The sequence below is a fragment of the Neomonachus schauinslandi genome, chromosome 1, assembly GCF_002201575.2.
Source record: "Neomonachus schauinslandi chromosome 1, ASM220157v2, whole genome shotgun sequence".
Lineage (NCBI taxonomy): Eukaryota > Metazoa > Chordata > Mammalia > Carnivora > Phocidae > Neomonachus > Neomonachus schauinslandi.
In genome coordinates, this window is record NC_058403.1 from 57,907,163 (window position 1) to 57,926,786 (window position 19,624).

Here is a 19,624-nt window from a genome sequence, read left to right on the forward strand (position 1 = left end):
ATATACAACCACTCTTATCTGCATAAACAAATATAAACAGATGTTCCCACACCTACTTTTTAAAGCTATACATTCCACTCAGTGGAAAAAGCCATGGACAACAGTAACTTCCCTCCCAAAAAGAAATCAAAGGGAGTGTTAAATTTTTCTGAAAGCCAGACTTTAATCACCCAGAGCCATTTTATTGTAAGTTACATGCAAAGCAACTTAATTCTTCAGAAAAAAATAAAAGAAAGAAATCATTTAAGATATACTAGACCAAAAAAAAAAAAAAAACCTGAATAAAGATAAAGGAAAAAATGTGTTACTCAGCAAAACTTTACAATACTTATGAAATTATTAGAATATAAAACTTCAATTTCCCTATAATCAAAATTTTATTCACAGGAGGTTGTACATTGGTTAGTTGTTGGAAATTCATTTGAAAAGATCCAAGATTTAAATAATTTTATTCTTTGTTCCATAAGTACTAAGTTACAAGATCTTTGTAGGTTTTATCTAAAAGGACATGAAAACTTGAAAGCAGGAGCAGGGAAACGGGAGTGGAAGCTCAAGAATATACTACTGAAAAAAAATTCTGTACAACTAACTTCACTTATGACACGTGGGTAGAAAGAGCAAACCAGCCTTCTTCATTCTGTTTCTCAATCTGTTGAACAAAGATGCAAGACGGATTTAGAATCAGAAACATGAGCCCATTTAAGGTTTATAATTATTTAGACCAAGTACACAGAAGTTATCCTTTGTCATCAAATGGTACTGAAAATTAAATTGCTACTGGCAGTTTTTATTCTCTAAAAGAGCCACTCCCAAATAACTGATTCCCTGGTCAACAGGTCCCCTGATTGATTGAGGAAACCTAATTTTTAAATAAAGGAATTTAAATTCAGTATTTTATACAAATTATAGGTACAACTTTTTAAAAATAACTTTTTAAAATAAAGTTATTTGATCTTAGTAAATTAAAATTGTTACTAAATTCCAGAAACTAAGGGCAAATTATATAAAACAGCCTCTTTAAAACTTTTTTAGGGGCGCCTGGGTGGCTCAGTCGGTTAAGCAGCTCAGATCATGATCTCAGGGTTGTGGGATGCAGCCCTAGGCTGGGCTCCACACTCAGCAGAGAGTCTGCTTGAGAGTCTCTCTCCTCTCCCTCTGTCCCTACCCCATTTGTCTGTGTGCCTACGTGTGCGCTCTCTCTCCCAAATAAATATTTATTTATTTATTAAAACTTTTTTAGGATATAAGAAACAGCAAAGAACAAATCTTCTAGGGCTAGACAATGGGGATATCTGAGAATATAAATTAATCTGGGCTATAACTATTCAATATTTACTGAAGCACTCACTATTTGGTCTAATCTACAGCAAATCAGAACACATGAAGAATATGTATGACATTGATTAACCACAACTTCTCTAACCAGTGGCACACTCAGATATAGCATACTAGGTTAAGTGACAAGGAAAGTGGCCCCAGGGCTCTGGATAACCCAATCCCACACAGCCACAGCAAGCACTGAGGGAACCAATATCTCAGTGTAACTACTACTTCAAGGCACACCTGTATGTCCTGCCACATTATTAGAATGCTTTGCCTGAAACCAGTAATTTCCAGTCTATGTTGAAATCTTATTGAATTTTATCTTATTCCTTAGCTACCCCAGAACACAAAAGAGACTATATGGCTTAAAGGTTTTTTCTAGTAAAGGTGAATTAGGAATTCTTTTCTTCTGAGAATTTTATGTCACCTGTAGGATAACAAGAATTTAATTAAGAATGGAAATCACTAGGGGCACCTGGGTGGCTCAGTCGTTAAGCATCTGCCTTCGGCTCAGGTCATGGTCCCAGGGTCCTGGGATCGAGCCCCGCATCAGGCTCCCTGCTCCGCGGGAAGCCTGCTTCTCCCTCTCCCACTCCCCCTGCTTTTGTTTCTGCTCTCACTATCTCTCTCTGTCAAATAAATAAATAAAATCTTAAAAAAAAAAAAAAAAAGAATGGAAATCACTAAATCAGCCACCTTCCCCCACCCCACTCTCCTGACCCCTACACACATTTCACAATTACATTTTATCACATACCTTTGCTCTTGGATTAACAGGTGTGAATCGCCCACTTCCTGAGGTGGCGTTTAATGGAGAACAAGAATTACTAGTAGCCCCTGAAGATCTATTTACGAGAAATAAAAGAGAGTGGGAGAGTGATCTATCATCATTAACCTTCAAAAAATTATATAAGACTGACAAATCTCAGTATTGGCAATGGCTGAGTTAGGTCCAAATGAGGTAAATTATTTGTAACATATTTTTACCACCCTAAGTTGTTTTGTTTTTTTTTAATTATTAGACTTCCTTTTTTAGAGTAGTTTTAGGTTTACAAAAGGATTAAGTGTAAAGAACAGAGAGTTTCAATATAGCCCTCAACTCCCCCACACAGTTTCCCCGAATTATTAAGACCTTGCATCACGTTGCTACATTTATCACAATTGATGAGATAATACTGATACATTATTAATTACATCCATAGCTCGCATCAGGGTTCACCCTTTTGTTATACATTCTATGGGTTTTGATGAGTGTATAATGACAATATCCACCATTACAGTATCATGCTCTAACATTTCTAACACTAAAGGGGAAAGATGCATGTGCAGGGGCGGGGGGAAGGCCCGGCAGCAGAAGAGTAAAGAGCCCTGAACGGCAGCACAGTGTCGAGGTAAGTACAGAGAGTGGAGACAGAAGAGCCAGGTCCATCCTCAGTGCCACCCTTTACCAACCATGTGACCCATCTAAGCAAACCACCCAATTAGCTCAATGAGCTTCAGTTTCATTTATTGTAAAGGAGAAAAATACTACTGGTCAACGTACCCCCGTCATATGTTATCTCCTAATTTTATAACCTATAAAGCACTCTATATATGTGCCATTATCCTATTTTTGTCCTCAATAGCCAACCCACACTGTTCTACTTAAGGCTTGTTCCTCACTCTTTTTTTTCCCCAGAAATTCTTCTCTCCAATTGCTTTATTTTCTCCACAGGAGTGAGTCTGTCTGAACCTAAGTCAAATACTGTGCACTTCCTTTTTTCACAAAGAGAAAGAAACACCACATTCTTGATTTTTTAAAATAACTGTGCATGTTGTAACCCTACCTTCTTGTATTTATCCCACTGGTAGGAGAGATAGTACTGCATTTTGAGCTTTCTGGGGCTTCAGCTCCTGGAATAGATACTTCAATTGTCCTCTTTCCTCCTTCTAAAATATAAAAATAAATATTAGTTTCATTATCTTTCATTAAAATAAAATAAAAATTTAACTTGATTTCTATCTTACTGCAAATTTCACATTACAAATTTGGAGATTCTTTCTATATTTTCATTATGGCCCACAGACACCCTTGAAGGATTTTTTTCAAAATGAACTGTGAGACAAGAAACTTTAGTTACTAGTGTCAATTCAGTAGCATGCCAGTTCATAGAAAGCCAGAATCTTCAGACAAGTGGTATCATGTCAGATCTGGAAGTGAAAAACAGAAATTAAGAGCTAGCCCTAAAAATCTTAAGACTTTTGTCAAAAACAGCTTATCTAAAATTTTCAAAAAAATTAAAAAGAAAAAGGAAAATTTCTGAAGTCATTCAATAAAACTTTAAATCCTCTAAATCTACTATATTATTAGATTCCTGAAGGCACTAACTTAGGAGGGGAAAGTTGGCTGAAGAGTTCATATGGCCAATGGCAAGTATAACTGTGTTCATTTTCAATATTTCACAAGTTAGATTATCAATTAACAAATATTTACTAACTATCTACTAAGACTTAATGTCTATACTAGACAGTTTCACAGAGGCTCTTATGAATCACTACTTAAAATCAGTGATCTTCAGGGCTTTAGTGCGTAATGAAACCGTATTTAATTGTACAACATATTCCTCCATTACCCTAGAAACCAAAGAGGTTTTGTATGGCATATGATTATATCTTTATCATCATAGCGCACAAAGGTACCCGTGACACCAAGAATTTTACTTTTAAAAAGGAATATCTTGGAGATATTACCAAAAAGAATATTCTGGAGATATAACCACTGGAATGAAAAGAACACAGTTTGCAAATTTACCAATTTGCTTTAGAACTTCAGAAAAATCACTTAACTTCTTTTCCCTCAGTTTACTTACATATCAAAAAGCTATAACATCAGCTCTGTCTACTCTCAGGGTGTGTTGGGGACTAAATAAGATAATAGACATGAAGTACTTTTAACCTTAAAGAACGATTGAAACAGAAGATGTCTAATGTAATTACAAAATTATTTTTTTTAAAATATTTTATTTATTTACTTGAGAGAAAAAGCAGAGGGGAGAGGTAGAGGGAGAGGGAGAAGCAGGCTTCCCGCAGAGCAGGGAGCCTGACGTGGGGCTCGATCCCAGGGATCCAGGATCGTGACCTGAGTCGAAGGCAGACACCCAACTGACTGAGCCACCCAGGTGCCCCCCCCAATTACAAAATTATTCTTAAGAGTAATTTGCTTTATTCTTCTTCATTGCACTTAGCGCCACCTAACATTATCTCATAATGCTGGACAGGGATTTGTCCTGTTCAAAGCAGTTTCCCCAGGGCCCAGAATAGGGCGGCAGGTAGCAGATGTTCAAACGTATCGAGTGATTTAATCAGAAGTTGCCTCTACGCTTCGTGACTATGAAGAACAGCAGACTAAGCTGTCATTTGAAGAAGCCTAGAATAGCAAAGAGAAAGGGCCCTGGGGAAATGCATTATCTGTCATTTTCCAGTAATTTTTAAGAGTCTACTTTCTAGGTCTGAAGTTTCAAAAAAGAATGATTTGTAACTGAGAGAAAAAGTCTCATGAGGGAGGTGGGTGGGAGGATGGGTGAAACAGGTGAAGGCAATTAAGAGCACACTAAGCACTGAGTAATGTATAGAAGTGCTGGATCATTATATTGTACACCTGAAACTAATATAACACTGTATGTTAATTATACTAGAATAAAAAAATTTTTTAAGTCTTATTGGCAGATACCTTAAAGAAAGCCTACTTCAGCCAGCCTCAGGACAGATGAATACCTCTAAAACACCAATACTTGAGCACCTCAAGGAACATACTCCTTACTGATAGAATTATTTTCTATCCCTCACAATTAGAACCTTCTTTTATACTGGGCCAAAATTAGTCTCTCTATAGCCTTCATACAGTTCTATCCCTTAGGGTCTTAGTAATTCAATTTTTGCCAAAGAACAACTTAAGATCTACTTCATTTCATCAATATTTTTTTGTATGTAAATATTATGACAACCAATTTATCAGTTACTATTCTGTTATTCAGAATCCCCTCTAGTTTATCACATTCTTAAGAAAACAACAGAATGGGAAGTTTAATTTACAAATGAAAATGTTTTAACTGGTTTTAATAAAATAACTTGTAATTTGTTGCTGATGAAATTCTAAATTAACATTTTGATGCTGATGTTTTATACTTAGCCACTACATAGGTCCTAAGTGAATCATACACTGTAATGAATCCCATTTACACATCAGGCAACTTAAGAACTTAGACACCAAAGATTAACTGCAGGCACCATGGAATAGCTTTCTGCCAGGAGATTGGCCTTCTAGTCTTATTTCTGTCACTTATTCTGTGACTTAGGTCTGTTTCTTTCTATGTAAAATTGAAGGCACTGAAATATATGCTTTGAGATTTCTTTCAGCTCAATATATACTCGCACAATCAAGAAAGTGAAAACTCCCATGTGCCTGGCTCTTAAATCATGAATTTGTGACCAACCAGTCCATGCTCTGAGAGGTGATGGAATGGGTGACACCAGTGGAGAGGAAAGATTCAGGCCAATAAGTTTCTGCTGCTCTATTAACTGCAAGAGTTTTCCACGAGCCTCCATACTCTGCCGATTCAATTCTGCAATCCGTTCCTCCATGCTACTTGGTGTTAGAGGTTGTGTTGCTGGAAAAGTCTTAAAAAAAAAAAAAAAAAAGGCACAAATTCCACATTAAAAACAATCCAAACAATTTTGACTTTTTGTAAAAATTAACTTTTCCACTAAGAGCCTGCTAGTTAGTATTCACAGCCCTTACTATATGTAACCTTGAATAGCAGGCAAAGAATAAAAGTCATTTAATTGAAAAATTAGGGCTAAAGGAAAGGGATACTAATCCTTCTGATACTCGTACCACATAAGCCCTCTAGTCCCTTTGTCCACGAGAATGTCTGTGGGACAAAGCTTCCCCGAATCTCTTCGGGTCTGTTGAGGTACACAAAAGATCCCATGAGCAAAGACAGTACTGCTAGTGACCTGCCTTCTAAGTAACAGGTCTATTAATGATAGATCTGTGGTTTGAATCTCAATACAGAAAAGAGGATCTGCTGTACTCGAGAGATGCTTCTATCATCCCAATCGTCATATATGCACCATGAGTTATTTGGCAAAGATTTCTAGGAATCTTATCACTCTTCTTGACCAGGGGTCAGCCGCCCCAAGCCATGTTTGGCCTCAGATATCTAATTTGAGAAATGTGGTGACCAGAAAGGAATATGAGAGGTAGAGTAAAAAAGCCACCCAAGGAATATAACAGAAGTTTAATATGAAAATTCCTGAGAGGAATATATGTGTCATTCTTGATTATTTCATTTAGTTAAATATAACCCTTTGGGATAAAACAATTCCTAATAGAAATCACTATTTTATAACTTATGCACATTAATAAAAAAAAAGAGATAAGCAAAACAGTTTAAATTAAAGATCACTCTGAAATTCAGATTATGACAAAGAGGGTGGTGAGGACAATAATAATAGATTGTCCTCACTAGCCTGATCTATATACGAATTAGAAAAGCAGGCAAGCTCAATTTTTAACTCTGTTGCCTTTTTAAAAACCGAGAGTTACCTGTTTTGAATAACTTTCAAAATTCTGCAAACACAGAAATGCCTCCAATGACTCAAAATTAAGGCAGTCTGTACTTACACACATCTACACCAATGGCTGCTGCCTACTCCTAAGACTTCTTCCTGGTAAAAGACTACCAGTCCCTTCTGTGACTCCACACTCATACTGCCCTTACTTCCTATGAGCCTGTGCTGACAGAGGTGGCCTTTATCCTCCACCCCCACCCCTTCCTAAACTTCCTCATGAAAGCCCTCAATCTACCATTGGTAAAGCCCTTTATAGAAGCAATCACCTCTGGAACCCCTAATCCATAAAGCTGCCCAGCTCCTTCCCACTGCTAAAACACTCTTCCATCTCCTATCAGAACCCTGACAGGAGCCACTCTGGCTCACAAAGGGGTAAAAGGAAGTATCTCCCATCACTGGCACCAGTATGAGAACATATGTTATAAACACTCCCCAGCTGGAATTTAGAATCCCTTTTCTCCCCACGAACGAGAAAATGAAGATTTAAGTTACCAGGTTAGCCTACAAAATCCCTTCACTATAATAAGCAGATTTTTGCTATTCAAAGTATAATCCTCGGTCCGGTACCCTCTGGGAACTTGTCAAAAATGCACAGGTACCATCTCAGAACTGCTCAATCAGAAACTGCATTTTAGCAAGATCTCCAGATGATTCATACATAAAGTCTGACTTTAATAATCCTTTAAAACATCATTTCTATAGGAAAATGCATTCTGTGTCCTAAAAAATTAACTCCTCATGAATTGAGGGCCAGCTACACTTAATCCTCTTGTATGAGCCCCTGTAAGAGTAAAAATGCTTTCAATTAAAATGTAGTTGTATGGCAGGCTTTCAACTCATACTAATTCTGCCTTTTATATTTATAATTTCATTTGCAGCTTAATTTCAGCTTTCCTACACATTTTACCTTTGTCCTATTTTTCTCATTCATTTTCCTCATTTTCTATTTTATGTTGTCCTCTTTTACTGTATGTGTTAAATAAACTGATAAATAACTTTTCTTATTTCGTAATGAGGACAAAACAAAGCATAAGCCTTCTACTAGCAGCCTTGAAGATATCCAGGATCACTGTGCTCCAGCAAAGTACTTAAATTCCTAAATGTCCCTAGTCAACCCTTAACTGGTACTCACTGCAGTCATGTCGCTCACGTGACTTGTCTCTTGTTTGTTTAATTCCCGAACTCCATCCCCTTGCTCTCCTCCTGGCCCAATATTATTCAGATGTGCCTTGATAGCTGAATTCTGCAGTGTCAACTCAGCAATTCGTGCCATGATGTCTTTTCTTTGTATTAACGCTTCATTTGTTCTAAGCTGCTGCCCGTCTCCCAGTACCAGGGGCTCTTCTGAGAACTCGGGGATTCTGGCCTGCTGAGTGTTTGAATGGGAACTACAGAAGGGCTGTGAGAGGTTAACAAAAGGAGCCTGGGCTTTGTTCTCCAGATCTTCCCCCATGTGAGACACCCTCCACCTCTGAGTGAAGAGACGACTCTCTTCACTTGAATTCTGATTGTCTGTGTCAGTAGGTAAGGTCTTCTTTTCCCAATTTTGTTCCTTCTCAATTATTTCCACAGTTGGAGGAATTCTTGGAGCAGGACGAGTTTGAACAGTCCTCCTCAATACTGTAGATAAAATTAAAACAGAATAAACATGCATCATTTAGCCACAGACTGGCACCACAATCATCTCATTATTCATCATGGTAGTTAGAAGTGTATTCCAATAGAAGGGTCTGGCTTCTAAATGCCTAAATTATTTTAGCAGGGAATATACCAGCAATGCCACATCAAACAATCAAATACAGAGACTTTTATATTCCTTAAGGCTTTATTGGTATCCTTGTAAAAAAGTCTGCCAAGTTCACATTTTAATACATGTATTAACTCATATCTGGGAATCTTGGGGGTGGAGGGAGTATAAATACCTACCGTAAACTGAAGATGATCAGGAAAGGCATCTCTGAAGAAGTAAAATTTTTAAATGATTACATATGTGGCAGAAAGCAGAGCAAAGAACATTACAGGCAGAAAGAACAACATATGTGAACTCCCCAAAATAGGAAAAAGCAAAGAAGTGAGGCCAATTTAGTGTAACACAGCAACAAGGGAGAACTGGAAAAATATGAGATTGGAGAGGTGTACAGAAACTATTTCATACAGAGCTTTTTAAGCCATGTTAAGAATTTTATAATTTAATCCAAGAGCAATGAAACATGGAGAAGGTTTGGCAATGACTCAATTTATATTTCTTAAATGCTGTGTTAACTGGAAGATCCAGGAATGGAAGTAGGGAGACCAGTAAGCCATTGTGGTAGTCTAGGAGAAAGATGATGATAGCTCCAATGAAGGTATTTTGGCTACAGAGATGGAGAGAAGTGGGTAAATCTGAGAACTATTTTAGCAAAAGATCTAAGAGTGATGAACTACAAGTAGGGAGTAAAGGAAACACACAGATCAAGATGGCATGTGCAACTGAGTGGGCAGTGATAAGATTTATAGAGATGGAGAAGGTAAGAACAGATTTAGGGGAAGGGAAGCTATCAAGAATTCCACTTTGAACAGGATAAGTTTAAGTGCCTGATGATTTATCCTAATATCCGTCTAAGCAGATAGACTCGTGAGTCAGAAACTCAAGAGAGTCATCTAGGCAAAGATACAAAACTGGAAGTCACTGGCATATAGACAGTACTGGGAGCAATGAGAATGACTGAGATTATCTAGAGAAAAAGAATCAAGTAGGAAAAGAAATCAATACTGACACATGAGGAAGTCAACATGTAGAGCTGCACAGAGAGGAGAAGCTAGCAAAGCAGACTGAAATGGAGCAGCCAGAATGGTTAGAGAAATACTACAAGAATGTAGTATGAAGGAAACCAAGAGGGAGTGGTTATCCATATATATTACCGTAAGACCTAGAAACACAAAGACAGAAGAAAAGTACACTGGAGTTACTAACCTGGAGGCCACTGAAGCCCTTAGGAGTAGTTTAGGCGAAATGACCTATTAGGGAGAGAATTGGGGAGACAGAGCTCCTAGTTCAAGACTACAGACTCACCTCCTTTCACCGACAATGAGGAAATTAAAAAACAAATAAACCCACATCAGTAAAGATTATGGTCTAGGAAGAGAGTCATTAGCAAAGGACATATTTAGACACATTTCTGGAAGACTGAAAGTGGATGGGAAGTGTATGAAAGAATGAATTGAACAAAAGCCACAGTTCTGAACATGTATATGTTATAAGGAAGCTACAGGTAAAAGCCAGTCTTTCTGGGAGAACCCAAAAAAGGCTGCTAGCTCAAAGCTGACTGTACAGAGGGAGAAAGTGAGAAGTAGGCTAAAAATTGGAGAATAACTTGGAAGTTCATCTACCTTATAGTTATGTTGGTCAAGCGGTGCTCACTACTTGCCCCACCCATTCTCAAAAGCAAAAAAAACAGCATTGGGGAGAGCAAATGTGGTAGCCCCAGTGAAATAGCTGGATACTACTTACATACCCTAAAAGGAAGCCTGCAGTTAACAGAGCATGTCCATATATACAAAGCAACTGTTGAAGGGAAAGCCTATTGGGAAAACAGACCTAGATCGACCTACACCCCAGAAGAGAAAACCTATGCCAACCACCTATAACATTCAGTCTAGTCATTTATTCTTAACTATGATGGGCAATAAAGAATCACCAGACATACGAGAAAAACCAACACAACCAGCACAAAAGAGAAGAACCAGGATAGGAAAACAGAACAAAAGACTAAGAAGAGAAGGAAAATTCAGATCAGAAGATAATAAAATTCTAACAGGTATACTCAGAAGAGAGTTCCTGGAAGATAATGCAATGTTTTTGTTTGTTTGTTTTTATTTATTTATTTGAGAGAGTGAGAGAGCACACAGAGGGAGAGGGACTCGATCCCAGGACTCTGAGATCATGACCTGAGCCAAAGGCAGCCACTTAACCAACCAAGCCACCCAGGAGCCCCAAGATAATGCATTTGTAATAAGCATCAAAGAAAACAGGACAATCATGGGCGCCTGGGTGGCTCAGTTGGTTAAGCAACTGCCTTCGGCTCAGGTCATGATCCTGGAGTCCCTGGATCGAGTCCCGCATCAGGCTCCCTGCTTGGCGGGGAGTCTGCTTCTCCCTCTGACCCTCCCCCCTCTCATGTGCTCTCTCTCATTCTCTCTCTCTCTCAAATAAATAAATAAAATCTTTAAAAAAAAAAAAAGAAAAAAGAAAACAGGACAATCAAACACCAAAAAAGGTCTCTTGCTTAGAAATTAAAAATATAATTTGGTATAATTAAAAAAAAATAAAAGACAGACTTGACTATAAAGTGAAAAAAATCTTCCAGAATATAAGAAGCAAGATATAAGGCTTATAGAAAATGTTCCAGAAGATCAATATACTATTTTCTAAAACTGCAGAAAGTCACATGTCTTCAAGTCCAAAAGCTCCCACTGGTGCCTCATAGTGCAATGAGAGGAGAAAAAAAAAAAAAACATATTTAGACACACCTTATGCAAGGTCAGAATAAAAATAAAGGAATCCTAAAGCTTCCAGAGAGAAAAAGTACATCACATACAAAGAAATAAAAGTTAGATATTACATCATACATCTCAACTGCAACAGCAGATACAATAGAACAATGCCTCGAATTTCTCAGGGTAAAGGATTATGGACCTAGAATTCTATATCTAGCCAAATTATCAACCAAGTGTAATAGAAAAGTAAAAATATTCTCAGATTTTTAAGAACTTAGGGTTTACCTTCTATACACCCATTCTGATGATTTCTTTCAGAAACTTGAGGGAGAAAACCAAAGAGGAAGAAGTGGGATCCAGGAAATAGTAGATACAACCCAGGAGTGTGACGTTAGCAAGTCCCAGGATAAGAGGTGTGCAGTGGGCCCAGCAAGCAATCAGTGCCGACTGGAGCAGGGGTCAAAGAGCTTTGGGAATTATCTCTGGAATGAAAGCGGATTCCATGCCACAGACAGTAACTAAAGGACTAGAAGATATTATTCATGTGTAAACAAGAGGGTAAAAGCAATTCGAAACTCCGGGAAAAACAAAAATTGAACAAGAAAGTCAGTATAAATATAGAGCAAACTTAAATATTCTGAGCAACTGATTAAATGAAATAAAGGAAATTCACTTTGATCTTCATACTAAGAACTTTTTCCTTCCTGTGGCACAAAGATTGATAGGACAAAACAGTAATTTGTTTTCAACTTTCAGTATCCATCTATAGACAAGACACAGAAGACATAATTGTGGTAATAGAACAAAGTAAATGTCACCAAACTTGATACGGTAAAAGGAAATGTAGGCTGAATGAAGGTGAGAAATGGAAGCAAAGGAGAGCCAGAAGGGAAGCGGCTCTCGTAGAGGAAAGCCAAGAGATACTGCATAGAGTTAACAGAGAAGACATAGAAAGTATTTGAAGTCACAAAGTTAAGCAACAGAAGAATTAAGCATTAAAATATAATCATCCAAATTAGATAGAGAAGGGAAGTAGGAGTTAATATTCATTAAACCCTCTTGTTTAATAAAGGACAGTCTATAATTATTGTCTAAAGTTAACATTTAAGAAAAAATATATAAAAATATTTTATATTAATTATGGCAACCACCACAAGATAAGTAGAAATCAAACTGGGAAAAAATGCATCCCTCTTAGGACAGGCCTAAAGATGAAAGAGGAAGAGACCTTTGTATGTGCTTTTTTTAACCACATGAAAATATAAATTAGAGCTGATGCTTGAAAATGAAGAACGGGAGATAAGAAAATGAAAACAGCATATATACACTATTCTTTCAAAAAGTGTGGCTGTAAAAGAAAGTAGAAGTCAAACAGTAGCTAAAGGAAATGATCTATAATGGGAAATTCTAGAGCAATGCTGGCCATTATAACAGTCTCTGGCCATATGCAGTTATTCAAATTCAAATTCATTAAAGTTAAATAAAATTAATAATTCAGTTCTTCAGTCACATTAGCCACATTTCAAGTTCCCCCTTATGCTAGTGGCTACCACAATAAATGGAGCAGACACAACATTTTCATCATCACAGAAAGTTCTACTGGACAGAGCTGTTCCAGAGCATAACCAAATAACCAAGGGCCCGATGTATCTCCCACCTTTATCCACATGTTCAGCTTAACTCAACAATTCTTTATACGTGAGCATTCTAAATAAAATGCCGAAAAATATGATGACAAAACTTCACCAACTAAGAATACATGTTCAAAGGTTATTCCATCTACACACTGTGAAAGAAATGTGTGGCATTATTTTCAACACAAATCTGCTAACAAAGGGGTGTCTATAACAGTCCCCAAATAATTTGCTTTAGTGAACATTTAGCATATTTGTAATCAGAGTAAAAATATTTGTGGTAATTGTTTCTTTAAAAAAACTTAGGGGTGCCTGGGTAGCTCAGTTCGTTAAACATTCGACTCTTTGATCTCAGCTCAGGTCTTGATCTCAGGGTCGTGAGTTCATGCCTGTGTTGGGCTCCACACTAAAAGTGGAGCCTACTTAAAAAAAAAAAAAAAAAAAAAAGAACTTCAAGTTATCTTACTATCACCAGTGGGAAATAATTTACAATACCTCAAAAGAGATCATTAGACAAGCTTATTAATACCATGTAAACATTTGAAAGATTACTTTGAGGAATGAAAATCTAACCTCAACAGAAATCAGAACTGAAATCATATTTCCTAAATATTTCCTAGCCAGAGTTAGTAATACTCTCTAGCCTCTGAAGAGGAAATACCAAATCACAGAACTGTATAGCTGGAGGAACATTAAAGATAAAAGAAAAATCTCTCATTTTGGAGCTAGGAAAATGAATGCAGAGAAGGTAAGTGTCTTAGCTCTAAGCCTCCCAGATAGTCATCGGATGGGCCAAGAGTCTAGCACTTCTGACCCTCAGCCTAGCACTGTCTCCTTATACCACAAAGATCTGACAGACTTTACAATTGCATAATAAATGCCAAAACAAATTTTATAATGGCAAGGACTTGTCATTTTCTTTAACCCTTATGGCCTCTTCATGTCCTTTATTGAAAAGGTACAGAAAATCTGACCAAATTTCTAAGTTCCAATGACAGTAAAAGTTATTACTCTGTTCCCCCATGTAAGAAAGTAAACACTTGAAGAAAATAAAGAAATAAAAATGTATGCAAATCAGGGCTGAATAACATTTTTCTAAAAACAATGGAGGTGAGTCTAAGGTAGTTTTTTTGACTGAAGAATTGTTTTGAAAATGGAAAAAAAAAAAAGGCTCTATAGCTCCAGAAAAATGCACAGGTGGACAAATAAACATAATTTTCCAAAAAATGAAACACTCCATGGTACTTCTGAAGACCATCCAGGAGCCCCCAAGTTAAGAATCTCTGGGCTAAGGATTAACAATAAATTTTTTAAATTTTATTCTAAACTCTATATATGTCCTGCAAAAAGTGACCTGAAAGCTATTTTTAATTGTCCATCAACTTTCATTATAGAATTACCTCAACTGACTAAGCTAAACAAGTTTCAGTGATAAAGAGGTTAATAACCAAATCTGATTTACAAAATCCTTATAGTCACAGTTCCTATCTTTCCTTAGCTAAACTTTCATTACTCTCTCTCTGGAGTATAATCTGTTTCTTACCCTTTCCTATGCTCCTGGACCATAGGGAAAAGAGGATTTCCCTTACTCCACATTTCAATGCTGAGGACTTTGATCTTTTGGTTTGATTTAGTATTTACAATGTCTAATAGAACAGATACTTAATGAAATTTAATGTGACATTTCACCATAGGTATAACACACATGATAAAAATTACCCTGAAAAATCCTCCTTTAGCTTAAAGGTTATGTGTGGCAATCAGTATCTTTCAGAATTCCGTTTACAGGGTAACAATGGACACCATATGTTACATATATAAAGCATAAAAAAACAACCGTCACACAGCTTAGAGGAAGCCTGCTTACCGTATAAAGCATAAAAAAACAACTGTCACACAGCTTAGAGGAAGCCTGCTTACCGTCCTGCAAGGGAGAGAATCCAGAGTTGCTCTTCTGCCTGGGTGGTGTTAACAACACAGCCGGTTCAAATATATGCGCTGGAAAACTGTTGGTCAGATTCACACTATCTGGGGGAGTTGGCACCTGAGACAGTTTAACAGGCAAGTCTTCCTGTGCGAATTCAGCCAATTCTTCCCCTCTGAACACCAATGGCATGGAGACATTAGCATTTACAACAGGGCCCTCTGAAGAAGATGAGAGGCTATCAGCACTTACAACCATGGATACATTGCAGGTATTTATACTTACATGCATTTCCAAAGAAAGCAAAATCACATGGACTCTAGAGCCTTCACTTTCTAGGCCATATCCTCCTTTAGCTGTAACTCACACCCAAAGCTCCCGAGGGGCCAGCACTGGGAAGAAGAGGCTGTTTTTGAGAAAAGCACTTAGTCCTTGAGACCTGCCCCAGCCACTGAGTTTCTCTCATCCAAGTTAAATTTTAGTCAGCCACTTCTTAGAATCCCTCCTGAGAAAACACTCCTAAATACATAAAATACTTACCACACATAGATACTCATCAAAGTATTACTTAGAAGCAAAAAACATGAAAAAGCCTAACTGTCCTTTTCAGGCTCTGACATAGGGATGGCACAGGAAGTGAAGAAAGGCTTTCCAAACATCACCACAAATGAACAAAAGTTGTGCATTTCTAAAACTCAGAATTTCTTTTTCTTTCCAAGACCATCTCCTCTCCTCTTGAACCTGGTGCACAGTGATGAAAAGTGTTGGCACTAAAGCCCCACTAGTCTAGGAAGCAAATTCTGCTACTTACTAGTTGTGTGATCTTGCTAAGCTACCAACCCTCCCAAAGCCTTGGTTTTCTCATCGTGCAAGTAGGGATAACAGTGATACTTACCTCATAAAACTATTATGAGGACTAAATGAGATAATACACATAAAACACTTAAAAAGTGCCTGGCATAGAGCAAGTACCCAATAAATATTAGCTGGAAATAGTGATGGCAACTGTCATAGTGACAATGCTATATATGTATATGTGACCAATAACATGTAAGTTTACAGTTTTGTTTACTCTGTGTTTTAATACCAACCTGGGATAATAAGACCACACTCACCAGGATTGTCTATAATTTTCCTACTCGTGGATCCCCTTTCTGATGCCTGACATTCTTTGTTGCTTTTTATCACTGGACAGTTCTTCATGGCATGTGTGAGCGATATAAGTTGCTCATCTGTTGTGACCATGTATTGCTGAAGTCTTGCCTGGAGAAAAAAGAATGAAATAACATCATTGGCATACCAGACATCAGATCATCACCTAGATATGTAGAACTGTATCATTACTTTAATTACTCTAGGAACTCCGGACTTTCATTCAAATACTAAAATCATGCATTTGTAAGAACACATAATCATAAATGTTTTAAAAGTCCCATGACAGAGGAATGGTTAAATGTATCATGGAATATTATTAATTACTAAATACACTACAACAACAATAAGAATTAACCTTTTTACAGGGCTTCTGATCTATAAAACCTTTTTAGATAAATGATATCAACTGACTCAAGATAATTTAATAGAATATATAAACATGACCCTGTAAGAATTTATGTAATGTATATAAAATAATGTTAAGAGAAAATATATACATAGAAATAAGAAATATTATACACACATATATATGTGTGTATATATATCCATGTATATATATATATATATATATATATCCCTGTATGTGTGTGTATATATATATGTATATATTTCCAAAATGTACAGACATTTGATAAAAATCACAGATGGTCAGAAGTGAGAAGGATTATTAGTGGGACTACTGAATGAAGTATACTAAACAATTTCATACCAGCCCAAATTTTTCCCAAATTCCACAATCATTTCCAATGACCTACTCAGCAGCTCCATCTAGAGATGGAGAACTCACTCACATAGGCTTCTCAAACTTAACACGTACAAAACCAAACTCCCCCTGAACATTCCCACCTCATCAACAGCAACTCCATCCTTCTAAATGCTCAGTCCCTAACTGTGGAATCACCCTTGACTCCTCTCACATCCTCTCCTTCACCCCATATCCAACCCATTGGCAAATCCTACTGCTTGCCTTTAAAATATATTCATAATTTAGTTACTTTTCACAGCTTCTCCCACTTCCAACTAGACCAGACTGCCAGATCACCTGAATTGTTTCAATTACTCCTATGTGTAACACTCTGCTTCTATGTCTAACCACCTACAGTCTAGTTCTATACTGTTCCCAAAAAAGCTTGAAGCACTTTGGGGCACTAGAGTGAACTCACAGGGGCACCACAGGACATTTTAAATTTTTGAGGAAAACACTGCTGTTCAACATCTGTCAGGCACCAGTGAACCAGTGAACCAGTCTGAGGTAGCTCACAGCTTCAATATTAGATCAAAATACATTTCTTTTGATGATGTCGGATCTTCATGAAACAGGGTTTTCATTAGCTGCCATGCTAAAAAGCAAGACTGTGTAAAAATTATTGTGGAATAAGAAATAAGAGTGACAGTATCCAATACGATTCCGAGCTTTGATCTTTTTTCCCCCAACAGTCTCCCTTAATATTTCTTGCAGGGCTGGTTTAGTGGTCACAAACTCCTTTAGTTTTTGTTTGTCTGGGAAACTCTTTATCTCTCCTTCTATTTTGAATGACAGCCTTGCTGGATAAGTATTCTTGGCTGCATATTTTTCCCATTCAGCACACTGAATATATTCTGCCACTTTCTTCTGGCTGCCAAGTTTCTGTGGACGGATCTGCTGAGAATCTGATCTGTCTTCCCTCGTAGGTTAAGGACTTTTCCCCTTGCTGCTTTCAGGATTCTTTCCTTGTCTGTGTATTTTGTGAATTTGACTATGCTATGCCTTGGCGATGGCCGGCTTTTGTTGAATTTAATGGGAGTTCTCTGTGCTTCTTGGATTTTGATATCTGCTTCCTTCCTCAGATTAGGGAAATTGTCAGCTATAATTTGCTCGAATAAACCTTCTGCCTCTTTTTCTCTCTCTTCATCTTCTGGGACTCCTATGATACAAATGTTACTCCATTTTAATAAGTTACATTGTTCCCTAAGTCTACCTTCATGTCCATTACCTTTGTTTCCCTCTTCTTTTCAGCTTCATTATTTTCCATGATTTTATCTTCTATATCACTGATTCGTTCCTCTGCTTCGTCCATCCTCATTTTTATGGCATCCATTCAGGGCTCCATCTCAGTTGTAGCATTTTTAATTTCTCCCTGACTAGATTTTAGTTCTTTTATCTCTGCAGTAAGGGATTCTCTAGTGTCTTCTATGCTTTTTTCAAGCCCAGCTGATATCCTTATAATTGTTGTTTTAAATTCTAGTTCAGACATCTTACTTATATCTGCATTGAATAAATATCTGGCCGTCATTTCTTCCTGTTCTTTCTTTTGGGGTAAATTCCTCCATCTTGTCATTTTGGAGTGGGGGGAAAAAAGCAAAATAAAACAAAGTAAAAATTAAAAAATTAAAAAATTAAATTAAAAAATAAAATACATACAGGAAGCTAGATGCTAGGTGTGTTTTGGTCTGCTTGTTAGGAGAAGCTCGATAGAAAAAGGTAGAAAGCAAGAAAAAAAGAAAAAAAATTTAAATTTTTATATATATATAAAATAATAAATTGCTTTCTGTATCTAAAAAACAAACAACAAATAAAAACAAAGACAAAAAACAAACACACACACACAAAACCCCAAAGGACGCTAGATCCTTTTTCCCCCAAAGCTGAAGCTTTGCAGCACTCTATGATCAGTAGACTCGGTGTGGCTGGTCTTCTGGGGAAGGGGCTGCGGCTCAGATTCTCAGGTGGAATTGCCCTAGTGGAGATGTGCCTGCATGTAGCAGGGGGGCGGGGCTTAGTGTAGCAGCTCCGTTCTCCACTTGGTGGCACTGTTTATTTAGCTCACTGAGGTGGGTCAAGCTGGTGGGCATGGGGAGAAGATGGTTCTACCCCGTTCTCTCCTCTCCAGAGCAGGAAACGCAGGCCACCCCTCTTCAGTAAGCCCTCACAGACGCTAAAACAGCAACCCCTCCTGTGTTCGTGGTTTCTGTCAGATCCCTGCCTTCACCCTGTGTGTGTCCGAGCTATCCACTGCCAAATGGTGAAGCACTCTTGTGTCTTATCTTAGACTCAGCTGTGTCTCAAAACCCCACACTTCAGAGACCCCCACAGCACTGACAGGCACTGATCCTCTGGAGGAAAGTCTCCCTGCATTGTGACCAGTGCCAGCTTGTCCCAGAAGACAGCCTACTACTCTCCCTTTCCCACATTCCACTCCAGTGGTTTTTTAGCTCAATGGCCATGCTTCCACCTCAAGACCTTTGGACCTGCTGTTCTAGACTGCCTAGATTGCTCTTCTCTCAGCTATCACTCACTTCTTCACCTTCTTCAGGCCTTTGTTCAAATGCCACTTCCTCAAACAGGCATGGCCCATCCCAATTACTATTCCCCACCCTAGGTACTTCCTGTGCCTCTTATCTGCTTTATTCTTCGTTACAGTACATATCACCATCTAACTTACAATATACTTCACTTTTTTTTTTTTTAAGGATTTATTTAGAATAAGCTCCACAGAGCAAAGATTTCTTCTTTGTTCAT

General features: G+C 37.6%; 1 protein-coding gene across 2 annotated transcripts in view; it reads right to left on the minus strand.

Annotated features, from left to right (window-relative positions):
• Positions 1-282: 282 nt before the first annotated feature.
• Positions 283-19,624, minus strand: part of SPICE1 (spindle and centriole associated protein 1) — a 53,135-nt gene continuing 33,793 nt past the window's right edge. For both annotated transcript variants that reach the window (XM_021692374.1, XM_021692373.1), the window contains 7 exons: positions 16,086-16,233; positions 14,967-15,191; positions 8,069-8,556; positions 5,796-5,979; positions 3,150-3,252; positions 2,081-2,168; positions 283-649 (listed from right to left, as the gene is read on the minus strand). In XM_021692374.1, coding sequence (XP_021548049.1) covers positions 596-649; positions 2,081-2,168; positions 3,150-3,252; positions 5,796-5,979; positions 8,069-8,556; positions 14,967-15,191; positions 16,086-16,233 — 1,290 coding nt within the window. In that variant the 3' untranslated portion in view covers positions 283-595. The remainder of the gene's footprint in view (positions 650-2,080; positions 2,169-3,149; positions 3,253-5,795; positions 5,980-8,068; positions 8,557-14,966; positions 15,192-16,085; positions 16,234-19,624) is intronic.